The 16,181-nt window shown below is 36.5% G+C and overlaps 1 protein-coding gene across 12 annotated transcripts in view; it reads right to left on the minus strand.

The window, feature by feature from the left end:
- The window catches only part of Pde4dip (phosphodiesterase 4D interacting protein), a 185,985-nt gene that overhangs the window by 104,762 nt on the left and 65,042 nt on the right, over positions 1–16,181 (minus strand). For all 12 annotated transcript variants that reach the window (XM_077791185.1, XM_077791184.1, XM_077791175.1 and 9 more), the window contains one exon: positions 1,721–1,797. In XM_077791185.1, the coding sequence (XP_077647311.1) occupies positions 1,721–1,797 (77 nt within the window). The remainder of the gene's footprint in view (positions 1–1,720; positions 1,798–16,181) is intronic.

The following is a 16,181-nucleotide window of genomic DNA, read 5'->3' on the forward strand; positions in this document are numbered from 1 at the left end:
TCTATCCAGTTTTCCATGGTCTCTCACAGAGAGCAGATATTTAATCTATGGGAGCTCAGCGTTTTGGCTGAGCTTTGCTTCTCTGATATCCCGAGGAATTAATATCCAAGCTCTAACATGAAGCGGGTAAGGTATCACCAGTTTATTTATAGCCAACAACAGCTGTCCTTGGATATCTGAGCATTAGAATTTTTCAGGGCAGTATCAGGTGCTGACTGATCTTAATTCCGGTTGGCTTTTATTCCTGTTCTAAGCCATTTATTAAGAACCACGTACCATCTTCTTATTCTGAGAGCAGAGAACCATATTGAATATTTACAGGCTCATAAAGTATCACCAAGCACAGTGATACTTCAATGTTTGGCTTAGGAAGTTATGTCCATGGAGCCCAAATTTGGCTTCCCTGAAGATTACAGGATTCCTTGGCTGACAGTGAATATTACTCTGCACCATTCCAGAGGGTACACTTACTTTGAGTTGTTTTATCATTATACTGCTTTTGGGGAGTATGAAGGCTTTGACTATACCTGGACAAAAGCCAAGGGAATGACTGAAGACCCCCGAACTAGGCAGAACTCGGAAACCAACTTTTACTTTGACTCCACAGTCCTTAATAAAACACAGTAGACAACCAATGAAAATCTCTAAAGAGTGAAGGCTACACGTTTTCTGAGTAACTCAGCCAGGAATGCCTGATTTAAGAAACTATAGTTTTTGTGAAGCCAGAAGGTCCTTCAACTTGATGCCAGATGTTGGCTCCACCAGTAACTTAAGATGACTTCAACTCTCTATACCCTGATTCTCTCAGTTTTTAAAACAGGATTTTGTCACCAAAATGAAATGACTTAAAATTTTTTGAAAGCAAAAGATCTTGGTGGCAACCCTCCATTTTTTTTCTAGGCATAATCAAGCAAATACATTCATATATCTTTACCCAAAGGGGATAGCAGTGTACACACCACTTAGCACTTTTTCCCCTTACTTATTTTATTGAGAACTTTCTACCAGGACAATAATATAGAGGCAACTCATTCTTTTTAATAACTGAATAACAGTCCACAGGATAGTTTTCTTGAATTTTTTTTCAATCATTGTCCTATTGATGGATAGTTGGAGATTTTTGTTCGTTTGTTTTGCTGTTACAAATAATGAACCACAAATACCCTTATACATTTAACCTTTCACAGGAGTGCCTTTATTTATGAGAAACAGAATAATTCTAGGGATTAATTGAGCAAAGGAAATGTTTCTTTTTAATTTTGATAGATAGCAACACATATCAAAATGCAGCCACAATTCTCTCATCAGAAGCATATGGGCATGTCCATTTTCCCCAATCATTATGTCAGCCTTTGATGTTATCCGATTGATAGATAATCTCTGACAAAGGTTATTTGCATTTGTCTCTTTCAACTAAAAGTGGAAGTATTCACTATTCCCTGATTTATTCCTTACTGTTTAATAAATTTAAGTCTGGTGGAGGTACCATTTTGCAGCAATGTCTGTTTTACCAAGTAATAGACAGAAAATCCAAGGGAAAGAAAGTACATGAACATCCATGGTTTTAGTTCCTGAAATGGACATAACATTCAAATGCCAGGGATAAAGTAAAGGAATTTGATCCAAATTGATTGCTCCCAAATTAGGGAACTGGATTCTGAGAAAGGAATAGAGTTCCTCTGTTCACACTGCTCTGCTCCTTGTTCAAACTGCACCTCACCATGATTTATCCAGATGCTGTTTCTTGTCCTGAAGTTCTCTTTTCAGGCTCTCCACTTCAACCTTCAGCTCGATGTTCTGAAAAGCAAACAGGCATTTACCATCATTAACTGCCATACTTGGGTCTGGATTTGTTTCATAGTTTCTCATCTCATCTGAGCCCTTTCATAACCCTCCACTTAAATGGGAATTCAGATGAATCGGCAATTTAGTCAAGAACAATGGACTGTACAGCTTCAAGATTTCCCCTGTACTCCTTATTTGTTCTCAGCCTGTTCATCATTGTCCCTGGATGATGAACACTGCCCAAGGCTATTTGCTCTTTAAAACATTAGATATCAAAGTGTATATTAAAACATTTTTTTCTTACTAATGTAAGTTTGCTCCTTAAAACCAAATTGCTGGGGCTGGGATTGTGGCTCAGTGGTAGAGCACTTGCGTAGCATGTATGAGGCACTTCGTTTAATCCTCAGCAAGACATAAAAAATAAATAAAATAAATAAATAAATAAAATAAAAGTATTGTGTCCATCTGCAACTTAAAAAATGCTGTCTGCAGAGTTATGTTTTAGATTTAATTATTTTATTGTGAGAATTTTTTAAAACAATACTTTCTTTGCCTTTACCATGAATTTGACTTTCATAAATTAAGATAAAAGGGGACTCTGATGTTAAATCTATGCAGGAAACAGTTAATTTTTTTTTTTTTTGAGGTAAAGCAGCAACAAGTAAGATTCTGGCAAACAGAAAAAGAAAGTAAAAACATCCCAAGTATGAACAAAGATTTGATGAAATGCACGTGATGCATCCAGTGCAGGTTAAGTGACTTGGTGAGTGGCAAGGAGTGGGAGAATCAGTAGAGAAAATAGTTTGAAGCCAGATGAAGTGATGCACACCTATAATCCCAGCAACTCAAGAGTCTGAGGCAGGAGGATTCCAAGTTTGAGGCCAGCCTAGACAAGCCAGTGAGACCCTATCTCAAAACAAAATGTTAAAAAGGCTAGGGATATAGCTCAGTGATAGAGTGTCCCTGGGTTTAATCCCCGAACACTACTCTCAAAAGTTTGAAGCTAAGTTTGGAAAAAGTCATGCCAAAAGAGATCAAGGAGGTTTGGCAAAAAATCACCACATTCAGGTCTGTTGAGGAAGGAACTTGTGATAGATGTGAAGATAGGTGAGTGGCCAGATGAATGGGAACTGTCTGTGGCCACACCAGTACAGAGAAAAAAGACCCAAAAGACATTTAAGAGGCAGATTTCATAGGGCTTCCTGACTTGTGAGATTCAAATTAGACTAGAAGGTGGAGCACAGATGATGCAAAGATTTCTAGCACATGCTTAGTGACATACTCTTTAACTAAAATAGGGAACAGAAAACAGAGGAGCAAGTGTCGGGCGGAACCTAAGAGGGAGTCTGCAAATGTTGGTTGGAAAACTACTTTATCTCATCTTACAGATGAGGGTACAGAGGTGATTTAATCCTTTCCCTGCTAAAGGCCATGGCACAGGATTAAGCAAAAAGGATGTGACTAAGAGAGAAAGAAGCCTTTACATCATAGGTTGACAAAGTGACACAGTGGCTGGAGCATTGAAAGGCACATCGTGGATACTGGAACATATAACAACCACCAATACCTAGGTTTCTTTGAGTCCAAGGGAATATGTCAAGCTAGGGGATCACTTACTTTTGGGAGGGACTTCATAACACCTTCTCATAGAGGAAGCAACAATACTAGATGGGAACAATAGACACCTCTTTGATATTAGAAAGTCACTGAGAATTAAAGAATTTTGGAGCTGGACGGCAGTTAGACCCAAGGTGTTTTTGATCATATTGCTAGTAACTTTCTAGTCTGATCTATTGAAAAGAGTGCTAGCTGATCTCCTAAGAAAACATGCACTTTTGGCTTGGTTTATAGAACATACAGTGAGAGCAGATGAAATTAGAGTATCTTAATTGCCTCACGGCTCATAGCATTTAAGAAGAAAGTAACGGCCTGCTCTTTTCAGAATATTCTCTAAAGTTATTTTCTGAACACTAACACTAGGGTTACTGGACTTAGAAATTTAAAATATGGGATGTCCACTTCAATTTGAATTTCAGATAAGTAATAAATTTTTACTGTTAAATGTTCTTTGTCATATTTGGGACATACTTAGTTAAAATATTCTTTGTTATTGATCTGAAATTCATATTTAATTCAGCATCTTGTTCACACCAAAAGATGGATAACTCACAATGCTAACTCCCCCTAAATAAACAACTAGTAGCAAAGAATATTTCAATTTTGTATCAGGAAAAGATCCAAGATTCCTATATCAATTCCATGACTTAGCACTGGAAGAACTATTTATCTATTCTAATTGATAAATCAATGAAGCAAAAGATTTAATAAGTAGCTACTGCGTCTTAAACTTTATGCTCAATAGTAAGAGAAATACAAATATCATCATAAGAAATGGTCCCTAAGCTACAGACCCTCCAAAGAAGTGACATTAATTCTGTCATATTCCATCATCTGTTACATGGAGATAAGTTCCTTCCTCATTTATAACCTGTCATAGAGGGTTATGAGACATATATATATTAAGGACATGTAAAAGACTTAGAACAGTGTTTTTGAACATAAATATAAAAATTATTATTATCATCATCCCAACAACAACAATGGCAGTATTATCATCCAGGGACAGCAGCAGTTTGATTTCTGTGAGACCATTGTATTTCAAATGAATTCAGTACTCAGAATGCGATGCTGAGAAAGATGAATCCTATGTTTATTATTTCTGCCACCAACTGATTCATTTGTTAACCCTAGGTAATAATCTGCTGAAGTTTCTTTACCTGGAAAATGACACAGAATGAGTAAAAAATAATTAAAATGTCATGTGAAAGAAAATGTAATGTATATTGATGAAGAGTTATTATCAATGGTGTTCCTTATACCTGGCTAACTGATTAAATCATAAAGCCAGATATTTGGTGAGCCATCTCAGATTGCTCAAGCTTCAGCAGATTTTTTAAAAACCTCCATTCTGAAAACACTTGAGATTTCAAATGACCAGAGCTACATAAATGACTTTGATTAGTTCTCAATCTCATGATGTAATACAGGAAATCTCTATCACATATAAACTGATCCATACTGCAACTTTTTTTCATAAGAAATCCTTGAGCACCTAAATAAAAGCAAACATACAAACAGTGTGGGAGGCACTGTGAAAGAGTGAAGAGTACTGATTTAGAACTAGAAAGAAGTAGGTTCCAATGGTGGCTCTAGCACTTTCCTGCTAGGTGACCTTAGACAGGTTATCTAATCCCTCTGAACCTCAGTTTTCTCATAGGTCTTATGGAGCTGCTCTGTGTGCGTGCGTGTGTGTGTGTGTGTGTGTGTGTGTGTGTATGCACATGCACACTGAGTATCAAATCCAGGGCCTCACATATGCTAGGCAAGAACTCTACCTCTGAGCTACATAACCAGCCCTAGTTCCTTCCTTCAGGTACATGGTGAGAATTAAATGTCAATCAGAGACCTCAGGCCCAGTAGGAAAAATATTTAAATCTAAAGGGAAGAAAAATTGAAGGTATAAATTATAAAGGTCCATCCATTCTAAATCCTAGATAAGAAAATAGAGCTAGTTCTTGAATTGATTTGGCCATAGACTCACATATATAAAATACCTTAGCATTTATCTGCTCCAAGTCTCTCATTTTAAACAGAAAAATTGAAATCCAATTGAATCCAGTATTCCACTTTGGCTTCAACATTTCAGCCAGAGAAACCAGCTCAGAAGACAATGTCCAGCTGTGCCTGATAGTAGAATGTGGTGTTATAAAATTAGAGAACATGTTGTATTTAGTCCTTGAAGGAACATACAGAGGGGGTATGATGGTAAAGAGCATAGGTCCTGAAGGCAAGAAGAGGGCTGTCAAGTCACGTGGCCTAAAACCCTTGATCTCCTTATCTATCAGGGGGGCTGTAATGGTACCAATTTCATATGGATGTCAAGAAGATTAAATGAAATAATGCACAGAAAGCATATTGCCTAGCATGCAGTAACCATTCAAAAAATGTTAGTTATTATTGCCTACAAAAACAACAATTTGTCATCTCTCACCAGGATAGCTGCATTTCTTAGCCATAATCACATATTAAACTAACACTATGTCACAGAAAGGGATAAATAATTACTACACAAAAAGTGGGATGCCCCAGGCACCTGCAGATGAATACACACCCAATCAGAACTACTTTCACTTTAGCTTTCTCATTTTGAGATAAATAGCAAAGAGAAATGAAAATGAGGGAAAGGAAAAAGAGGAAAGACAAGAAGTAAAATGAATTCTTTAGACTTCAGCATCATGTCTATTCAAATAGACGATAGGTTTATGAATCTCATACCAAAGTGCTAAAATAGCTCTATCTCCACAAGATTAGATACAAATCTTGTAATCAATTATTCTAGTAGACCAAAGTAATTTCGTGGGTGCTACAAAATCTTACCACATGGTAATGCAAATACAAACCAATTTACAATTCCAAAGTCTAACCCTTCTGCAACCTCTTTTCTGTAGAAAAATCACTACATAGTTTATCACATTTATTTGTTCTCCATGAGTGAATATGCATGCATAAATCATTAAATTCTAAGTATAACTTAAATGGATCCCAAATTAACCACATCTGCTTATTTATCACCAAATTTCATCAGCTCTTCCTCAAGATATCTAGGGATATTTATATATTCAAGAAAGGGGGGCTGGAAGGAGAGCTCCTCTCTTACCATGTCTCCAAATTAGTATTCACCCAACTAACTCAAGGAGAGGTTTCAGTGGTGAAGCTCAAATTAAATAGGAACAACAACAAATTTTCAAATTTTTCATTATAATGTCAGTACCTAGACTAAAGGACAGGGCTAATAAAAAATTTGTGGATCAATCATGTTTAATTAGACTTTCTCCAAGTCTGCAGCTTGTTTTGTTTTGGGAAACACCACTGGGTCAGAGTCTTAAAGCAATCAATGTTAAACATAGGATCCCACTGAAATGATTTCTACACTGGTACCAGAGTTAAACACAGTATCAAGTTAAAAGCAAATAGCAGAACTAATTACTGGACTCCTTCCAAGTCTTCAATTTTAACTCTTTAAATTATCCATTGTTCTTATAATTCATAATGTGCCTATCTCTTTTAAAAAGAATATTTTCAAATTCTTCTGTAATAAAGCCATGGCATACTAAATCCTAAAACCCTACTTTAAAAAAAAAAAACAAAGAGAAATGGCTTTGCCTTATCAATTAAACACTCTTAATCCAAAAATGTGTCCATCTTTTTATCATAGGTCAATAGTTTACACACTGTTTCCCACATAACAATAATATTCCATGAGCCATTTCTATGAGCAGGCAAGGGAGAAGTTAAAATTGAAAAAGTACAGTTATAGCCAGGAGTGTTGACATGTCCACTCCACCTCTTCTAAGTCAGGTCTTCTATATCTCTTAGTGTTGAATGGGACTTTAAAGGTCTCATGGGAAATATGGCAACAAACAGGTATTTCTTATACTCAGTATGCCTGCAACTCAGTTGAAGAGATAAGATCAAAATCCAAGATAGGGCTGGAGATGTGGCTCAGCGGTAGTGCGCTCGCCTGGCATGCGTGCGGCCCGGGTTCGATCCCCAGCACCACATACCAACAAAGATGTTGTGTCCGCTGAGAACTAAAAAAAAATAAATATTAAAAATTTAAAAAAAAAAAAAATCCAAGATAAAGCTTAAAATGGTAAAGGTGATAATTGGTGAGGCAATATAAATATGACTGGAGTTGCCACATAAGGTTTATTAGGTAAGATACACAGAAGTGAGGAAGGTCATTACAGATGAGGAAATATGGTTATTAAAATAGAAACTGCTATACACCCCAAATATACAATTGCGTTTTAGTAGCTCACTTACTCCAAGCATGAATATTTGATAGGGGAAAGTTATAGAACAATTACAAATTTCCATCCATAAACTGTGGGGTAGAGCCATACAAGGGAATATTATTTAGGCATATAAAAGAATGATAAATGCTTCAACATGGATGAACTTTGAAAGCATTGTGTTAAATGAAATCAGTCACACACAAAAAACTATGTTATGATTCCATGTACATGAAAAGTCCAAATTAGGCAAATCTATAATGATAGAAAGTAAATTGATGATTGACTAGGGCTAAGGGAGATAGGGAAATCAGTGATGGTTCATGAGTAAAGGTTTCTTTATGGAGTGATGAAATGTTCTAAAATTGATTATGATGAAGGCCGAATGAATGAAAATCTTTGGAAACACTGGTGTGTACACTTCAAATGAGAGAACCCTACTGTTATTTTTTGAATATCTCACTAAAGTCATTATAAAAATGTTTCAAAAAGCCCTAGAAAGTTTTCAGTAGTTAAATGATAAACATTGTTGCAAATGCACTTGCCACAGAGTGTGGTACATAGGAATACTATTACTATATCTGAACTACAGAACAAAGCTATACATTCTCTTTGAGCTTCTCCAATGGAAGTGATCATCTGGTATTCCTGAATCTCTTTTCAATCTTGCCCTCCCCTCTAGCCTTCCTTAATACCACCTTATTAGGCACTCCCTGAGCCTCACCAGTATCAGAGTAAATAATCTTATATCTGGTCTCTCCAACCTTGGTTTCTCCTCTATTTACATTTTTTCCTAAAGTATAACTCTGATTATTCCATTCCCTGTTCTCAAAAAGTCTTTCATGATTTTAAACTGTACAGCAGTGAAATTTCACATGACAGACTGTATTTAAAATTTGATCTCAATCTATTATCTAGCTTGATCTCCCATCATTATCCACCAGCCTAACTAGATTTCCAGAACACGCCCTAGGCTTTCTTGGTGCCACATCATTGTTCTTCCTTCAGCTTCATCATTAAATGCCATATTCCTTATGAAGCCTTACTTCATCTCTCTCCCAGTTAAAATTAATTTATTTTACCTTTGATGATATGAGTTTTAATAATTCCTTGTCCTTCAACATTGACATACCATAGGATGCATATTTTTCTATGACTTATTTACCCTTTTGAATTATAAGCTTTCTAAAGACAGAGTAAATGATGATATGGTGGAACTAGCCAAGTATACTGATTATTAAGCATCTGCCCCTCATTCTGTGAAGTCGGGACAGGAATTTCAGGATAGATACATCTAGGTCCAAATGCCTTCCTGCCATTTCCTAGCTGGGAAATCTTATTTTGTGTAAGTAACCTAATGTTTAAGGACCTAATTTCCTTATTTATAAAATAGGAATTTTAAAATTTACCTTAAGGGATATAGTTAGGAATAAGTGAGCCTATGTAAAGTACCCAGCACAATGTCTGATTTAAGTGGCTGGCCACTGTGAGTCATCCAAGGCCCAGTGCCTCATATCTATGTGTGTAGTAAAAGCACTGAATGAATGAACCAACAAATGAATAAACTTACAAGGAAAAGGTGGACAAGAGGCAGAGGAAGTGGGGTGACAACGATGTTTGCTAAGTAAGTGAAAAGGGATAGAATAGTACTGTGAGACTGTGTGAACAACTTTTTAAAAAATTTTTACTTATATATGACAGCGGAATGCATTACAATTCTTATTACACATATAGAGCACAACTTTTCATATCTCTGGTTTATATAAAGTATATTCACACAAATTCACGTTGCCATACATGTACTTTGGATAATAATGATCATTATATTCCACCATCATTTATTACCCCATGCCACCACCCTTCCTTTCCCACCCCTCTGCCCTATCTAGAGTTCGTCTATTCCTCCCATGCTCCCTCTCCCTATCCCACTATGAATCAGATTCCTTTTATCAAAGAAAACATTTGGCATTTGATTTTGGGGGATTGGCTAACTTCTCACTTAGCATTAACTCCATCCATTTACCTGCAAATGCCATGATTTTATTCTCTTTTATTGCTGAGTAATATTACATTGTGTATACATGCCACATTTTTTTTTTATCCAGATGTATTGAAGGGCATCTAGGATGGCTTCATAGTCTACCTATTATGAATTGTGCTGCTATAATTTTGATATGGCTGTGACCCTCTAGTATGCTGTTTTTAAGTCCTTTGAGTATAGACCAAGGAGAGGGATAGCTGGGTCAAATGGTGGTTCCATTCCCAATTTTCCAAGAAATCTCCATACTGCTTTCCATATTGGCTGTACCAATTTTCAGTGTACCACTAGTACCTTTTCCCTCACATCCTTGCCAACACTTATTGTTGTTTGTATGTATAATAGCTGCCATTACAGACACTTCTCAGAAGGTGACATACAATCAATCAACAAATACATGAAAAAATGCTGATCATCACTAGCAATTAGAGAAATGCAAATCAAAGTCACTCTAAGATTTCATCTAAAAAAATTTTTTTTATCTGAAATCTTGAAAAGATTTTCTTCATTGGAAGCTGAGAAGAGCCTCTAAGAGGTAAACTACTACCCTACTGAAGAACAGTTGAATGCAATTTAGTTTTACAGCTTCCTCTTCCTTCTCCCTTCTAAAAGGGCTGTTCTCTTCCTGTGCACTACATTAAAACTCAGAGATAAAGATCTCCAGATCTGAAAATGAATGTTCCAGAGGGAAAAACTGAGTATGAACTGAGTATTAGGTGGTATTAAGAAATCATCTGTAAACTCTTTGTATAATATTATTATAGTGGTTATGTTTAAAACATAAATCTCTTAAAGTTACATTCTCATGTCTTCCCAGGTAAGTCATATGATGTCTGAGAGTTGCCATAAGGAGAGAAGGATAGAAAAAGAACATTGCAGAGAGATCAACTAAAAGAACAGGAGAGGGCTGGGTTGTGGCTCAGTAGTAGAGCGCTCACCTAGCACAGGTGAGGCACTGGGTTCAATCTTCAGCACCACATAAAGATAAATAAATAAAGGTATTGTGTCCATCTACAACTAAAAAATACATATATAAAAAAAAAAAAGAACAGGAGAATGTCGGGTGCTGTTCAAGTAGAGACATGGGTCCCCAGTTCATAGGACGGGTACATGGCAGGTAATATTCTTTTTATATTTCTGTGCATTTAAATCTTTTCAAAATTAAAAGTCAAGGGGGGCATTTTCATCACAAAAGATAAGCATCTACGTGCTTTTTATTTTTTCATTTTCATTTCTGGAATTACCTAAACTAAGGTCATTTGTAGCAAAGAATGTATGGCTCCCAACAACAGCTTTTTTAGCCACCAGACTTGCATAAAACAGTGGTGTTGAGTCTGTTTCCCAATATTAGGAATAAAGAGAATGAACCTGCCTCTAGATTGCCTCTCAAATTTGAGAAACTCAGAACCCACTGAGCATGGATTGTAGGCAGGAAAGACAAGATGCAGAAATAAACTACAAACAAGATGTGTTTAAAGAGGAATATGCAACCTCTTTAATTGATCAGACTAAACTAATAAAAGCATATTCTCTCACTTTATCTCGTATCATCCTTTAGTCTCTCCAACTCTCACAGGGCCTCACTTACTCTCTTTCTCTCCTTTTCACCTGCTGGCACCACCTAGCTTGACCCATATGCGCTAGTCTAACACGGGATCACATGACATCAATCACTATCTAGCAGCCACCTTTCTGATAACAGGAATTGTGAGTGATGACAGTATATAGAGAGATAGTATCTAAGACCTCTTAGCCACCCTCCTCTAAACACAAGGTCTTTTATTACTTGAAGAAACCAATCATAAGTGCCCTTGAATGCCACCAAGGCTCTGCCTGAGCTGCTGTCAGTCTGAGATGGCTTCTCTCCATCTTCTCTTTCTAAACTTGTTTTCACTAAGAGTCATCTCAAACTTCTTTCCCTCTAGGAAACTTTCTCTAACTCAGTATGACTATAATTTAACATTCATACCACAATCTTCTTAAAGTAAAAAATGAGTACTTACACCAGGGCAACAGGCAAAAATCAAGGCTTTCATCACAAGTGTATCTCTGGTATTGTACTCACCTCATTCTGCCTGGTATCAGTGATTTTTAAATGCCTGGATCTCCATCTGGGTTTTAGAAAAGTACATTGCCTTCAGTAACCATCAGTATAAGCTTAGGGAATAAACATTATCATCTGTCTTGAAATTGCTGATTTATATTTTTGTTTTATATTTAACTTCACTTCCCTGCATTCGTGTGTGTGTGTGTGTGTGTGTGTGTGTGTGTATCCACTAATCTGTAAACTCCCTGATGACAGGACCATGTCTTATACTATTTTTCATACCCCTGAAAAGAAAGAGAGAAAGAAGCTTGATAGCATGTCTAATCAGTGAGTAAAATATTCACTGGATATTAAAGTTCCAAAATAAAATTGTATTTCTTGGCTTTATAGTACTTGACCTCAAGAAGTTCTTTGTGTAGTAAGAGGCAGGTTAGGGGTCAATGAATACAAGAGATGGCATTACACCTTTGCAAGACATAGGAAAAAGCCAGAGAAGGCAGGCCTTCCACAAAGGAGTTTTTATCTGGGACAAAAATAAATTCGGCCAAATTCCACTCTAATCAATTCTGTAAAGGAAGGAAATCCAAAAACAAATGGCTTAGCAGGAAGAAGAGTCACAAAATTTTGTGAGTGGACCCTCACAAACTCCTGGTTATTCACCCAAAGTGGAAAGAAACTATTAGTGAGTGAGCTGGATTTTAAAATCTTTTCTTTTTGAAAAGAATAATATTCCTTCTAGGAAAACAAGAGTTCACAAATATTTTTGTACACAGAATGAACTTCTTTTTTTTTTAGGCTTCTCCAATATCCCTGGGGAAAGGTCATTATTATATAATACAGTGAAGCACAGAGTATTTTCTTGAGGAATATTTTCTGTCTTGGACAAGAGACAAGGGACTAGTCCTTGGATCCCAGAAATATATTTAGTAATTTCCAGAGGAGTTATTTTATAAATGAATTTTCTTTCCATTAATTAAGTCTTAGAGCAAAAATAGAACCCTAATGGGTCTAGATCTAATCTGCTCTGTCATTAACTTTGTGACTTTAGACCAGTCACTCCCAAAGATTTGTTTTTATACAATTATCTTAAATTAGAGCTTTCCCTCTTACCCATAAGAACTGTCACTATCTGCTCTCATAATCTTTTACATTGACATAAGGCACCTAGCCAGAAGGTATTCTAGTACAAAACATGAAGTTTTTAGATTTTAACACACAGTGGAGGAAAGCTTTGATTTAGAAATACAATTCCCTGCCTTTCTACAGATTTCATATTCAATTTCTTTCACTAGTGAAATTAAGGCCCAAATTAGACACAGCGGTTGCCCCAACATCTGACAAGTGTCCTTCATTGCCAGGGAAAGGACAGCAAGGTAGTGTCCATGGCCTCAATAACCAGCCGACTATGCAAGTTTAGGGCACTCTCCTTCTATTGCCTGCTTTATTATCCAATCTCCCAAAGAGATGGAAAAAAATAAGAAGAAAAGTTTTGAGTTTGTACAAGGATTCATAACCAAATGGCAAAACTCTGTTCAGGTCATTGTTTTCAAGTCTAACCTATGTTAGTCCTTAGTAGGGGCCTGAAAACAACACTCTTTCTTTCCTAGCCTGGTTGACCTTCATTAGACAGACATCCACACTTGAGTGAGCATGAGGCCAAAGTTCTAAGGAGATCAGGTATTTAGACAAACACAGATAGGGCTCAGTTCATGTGTGCATACCCATGTGCATATGTGAATGAGAGGTACAGAAACAGAGATAGAGAGAGAAAATACTCTTTGGCCAGAAGATAGGTAACTGACTTGTGATATGGCAGCATTTTTTTTTAATTCACTTGTTTTTTCATCAAATATTTAATGTACTGCTGGGGATGTATATCAGTAGTAGAGCATTTACCTAGCATGTGTGAGGCCCTAGGTTTCATCTCCAGCACAATCAAATTAATTAATTAATTAATATATTTAATTTATAAGGCATTCTAATAGGTATTAGAGAAAGACACAAAGCACAGTCCTCAGAGAATTTATGGCCTATGTTTTACCAACTAAATAGTTACTTTATAGTAAAATATAATAAACAGAAGAAAACATAATCAGATAGCTGCATGGAAATATGCACAGGTGGCAGACATAAATAGCAACAGATATACAAGTTAAAGCAGGTCTGTTATGTAACTACTGGATTTAGCTTCCAAAGAAACACACCTAGACACCATTCAAGACATATCATATCTTGGGTTGCTTTTACTCTCAGTAATCCTGGTCTTCTAGGGATGGCAGGTATATAAATATGAACTATAGCACTGCCAAGAGAAAATTAAGAATCTAGTACTTGGGCAGAGGCAATACAAAATATAGGCCTTAAAACTAAATAGGCCTGGGTTCAAACACCAGCTAGGTTGCATTCTATTGAACCACATGAAACTGCAGATATTTTTTACAGTTCATCCTCTTTATTCTAAAGGCAAATCTCTTTAACCTGTTTCAATTCCATTAAGTGTTCATGTCAGGGACATTGCAACAATTAAATAAGAAGATTTAAATGAAAACACCAGACATATAGCAGGTATTTGATAAATGTAGTTTCCCCAAAGGTAGTCAGAAGCATGAATCATAGAAGGGGTAGTCAATTTGGGTCAACACTGAGTTCAGGAACCCAAGAAAAACAGATTCAAATGAGATGTCTTTGGATTTTGCCACTGGGAGAGGCTATACATATGTGGATGTGTACACCGTACAGAATATATGGGAAATCTATCTTCTGCTCAATATTTCTGTGAACCTAAAACCACTACAAAACATAAAAATTATTCTATTTTCTTAAGGAGACAAATGCGAAAAACATGAGGTGTGTTGCCTGTTTTATTTAGACTCTGAACACAGAGGTCCTAAGATACTCATTGCCTTGTTGTTCACATTGACCTCCAATTAAACCCTTCCCCATGTGTCATGAGCTATTCATTCTCTATGGTCACTCTGTTAAAATCTTGGTTGAATCCCAGAAGCCTCTGTAGATCTGGCACAACTGAGCTGGCAATGAGAGAACACACACACATAAATACAAATGATCTCAGTGATTCTCTCCCCTCCCCAGTACATTCCTTAGCAGGACAAGTCTCTCTCTTGGCAGGAGTCTGTTTTCACAAATAGGACTGGCTGGGCTTAATTTAGCAAAGTCAAGGCCCCCTGTGAAAGCCAGGGGTGAGGCTGGAACCCGTGCAGTCGCCCAGGACACCTTATGTGGAGACAGGAACCCAGGCCTATTGAGAGGCTAAAAGGAATGGTCACAATGATTTGTTTCTCTCAGCTATTGGAAAACTGGATTTCACAGGAAACATCCTTTGCTTTCCTTGGTTTCTTACACAAATGTACTCTTTAGGTACCAGGTACAGAATTCATTTCAAAGTATAGAAACTACATTGACTTTTCTACAGATAAATTGGTACATAGGAAACTTACGGCCTGCTAAATATTTTTAAGTTATCTGTGGCATCTAACATAATCTGATATTTATCCCCAAATTCAGCTTTCAATTTTGGATTGATACTTGTTTTGATTTATTCTTCAAGAAGGATAAAGCCACTTAGGCATACTGAAAAGTCCAGGACCATTTTTCTTACATTGAAGCTTATATAAAAACTGAACTCTAACAGCTGGCAGTCACTTCCTTTTTGAAAGCCTATTTCCTAAAGCAAGGCAACTCTTTTGAACTTAGACTTCTGCTCCAGGCCAGGGATAGCACTTACCCTACAGATATTAGAGCTTTGCTATCCAGGATGACTGGTATGAGCCATATGTGGGTTACTGAATCCTGGAGATGTGACTAGTTCAAACCGAAATGTGCTATGAGTATTTCAGAGATAGTACACATCAGATTTCAAAGACTTACTATAATAATGTAAAATCTCTAATAATTTTTAAATGTTGATTTAATGTTGAAATGATAATATTTTAACTATATTATTAACATTAGTTTCACATGTTTCTTTTTATTTATTTTTTAACATGGTCACCAAAGAATTTAAAATTACATGATTACATGTACGGGCTGGGGTTGTGGCTCAGCGGTAGAACACTCGTCTAGCACGTGCAAGACCCTGGGTTAGATCCTCAGCACCACATAAGAATAAATAAATAAAATAAAGGTATTGTGTCCAACTACAACTAAAAAATAAAAATATTTAAAAAAAATTACATGTAGAGTTCGCATTCTATTTCCTAACATTTACAAGATGTTAGGAAAAAGATGTACTAGCTTTACGTATGTCATGTGAAGAAATGTTCTGACTTCACAGTTAATCCTATGATCTAATCACACCTTAAAGAGTTTTATGGGATTATGGCATTTATCAGTCATCAAAACACAGAAATGAGGGCTGGGGATATAGCTCAGTTGGTAAAGTACTTACCTCGAAAACATAAGGCTCTGGGTTCAATCCCTAGCATCACAAAAAGAA

The sequence above is a fragment of the Urocitellus parryii genome, chromosome 11, assembly GCF_045843805.1.
Source record: "Urocitellus parryii isolate mUroPar1 chromosome 11, mUroPar1.hap1, whole genome shotgun sequence".
Taxonomy (NCBI): domain Eukaryota; kingdom Metazoa; phylum Chordata; class Mammalia; order Rodentia; family Sciuridae; genus Urocitellus; species Urocitellus parryii.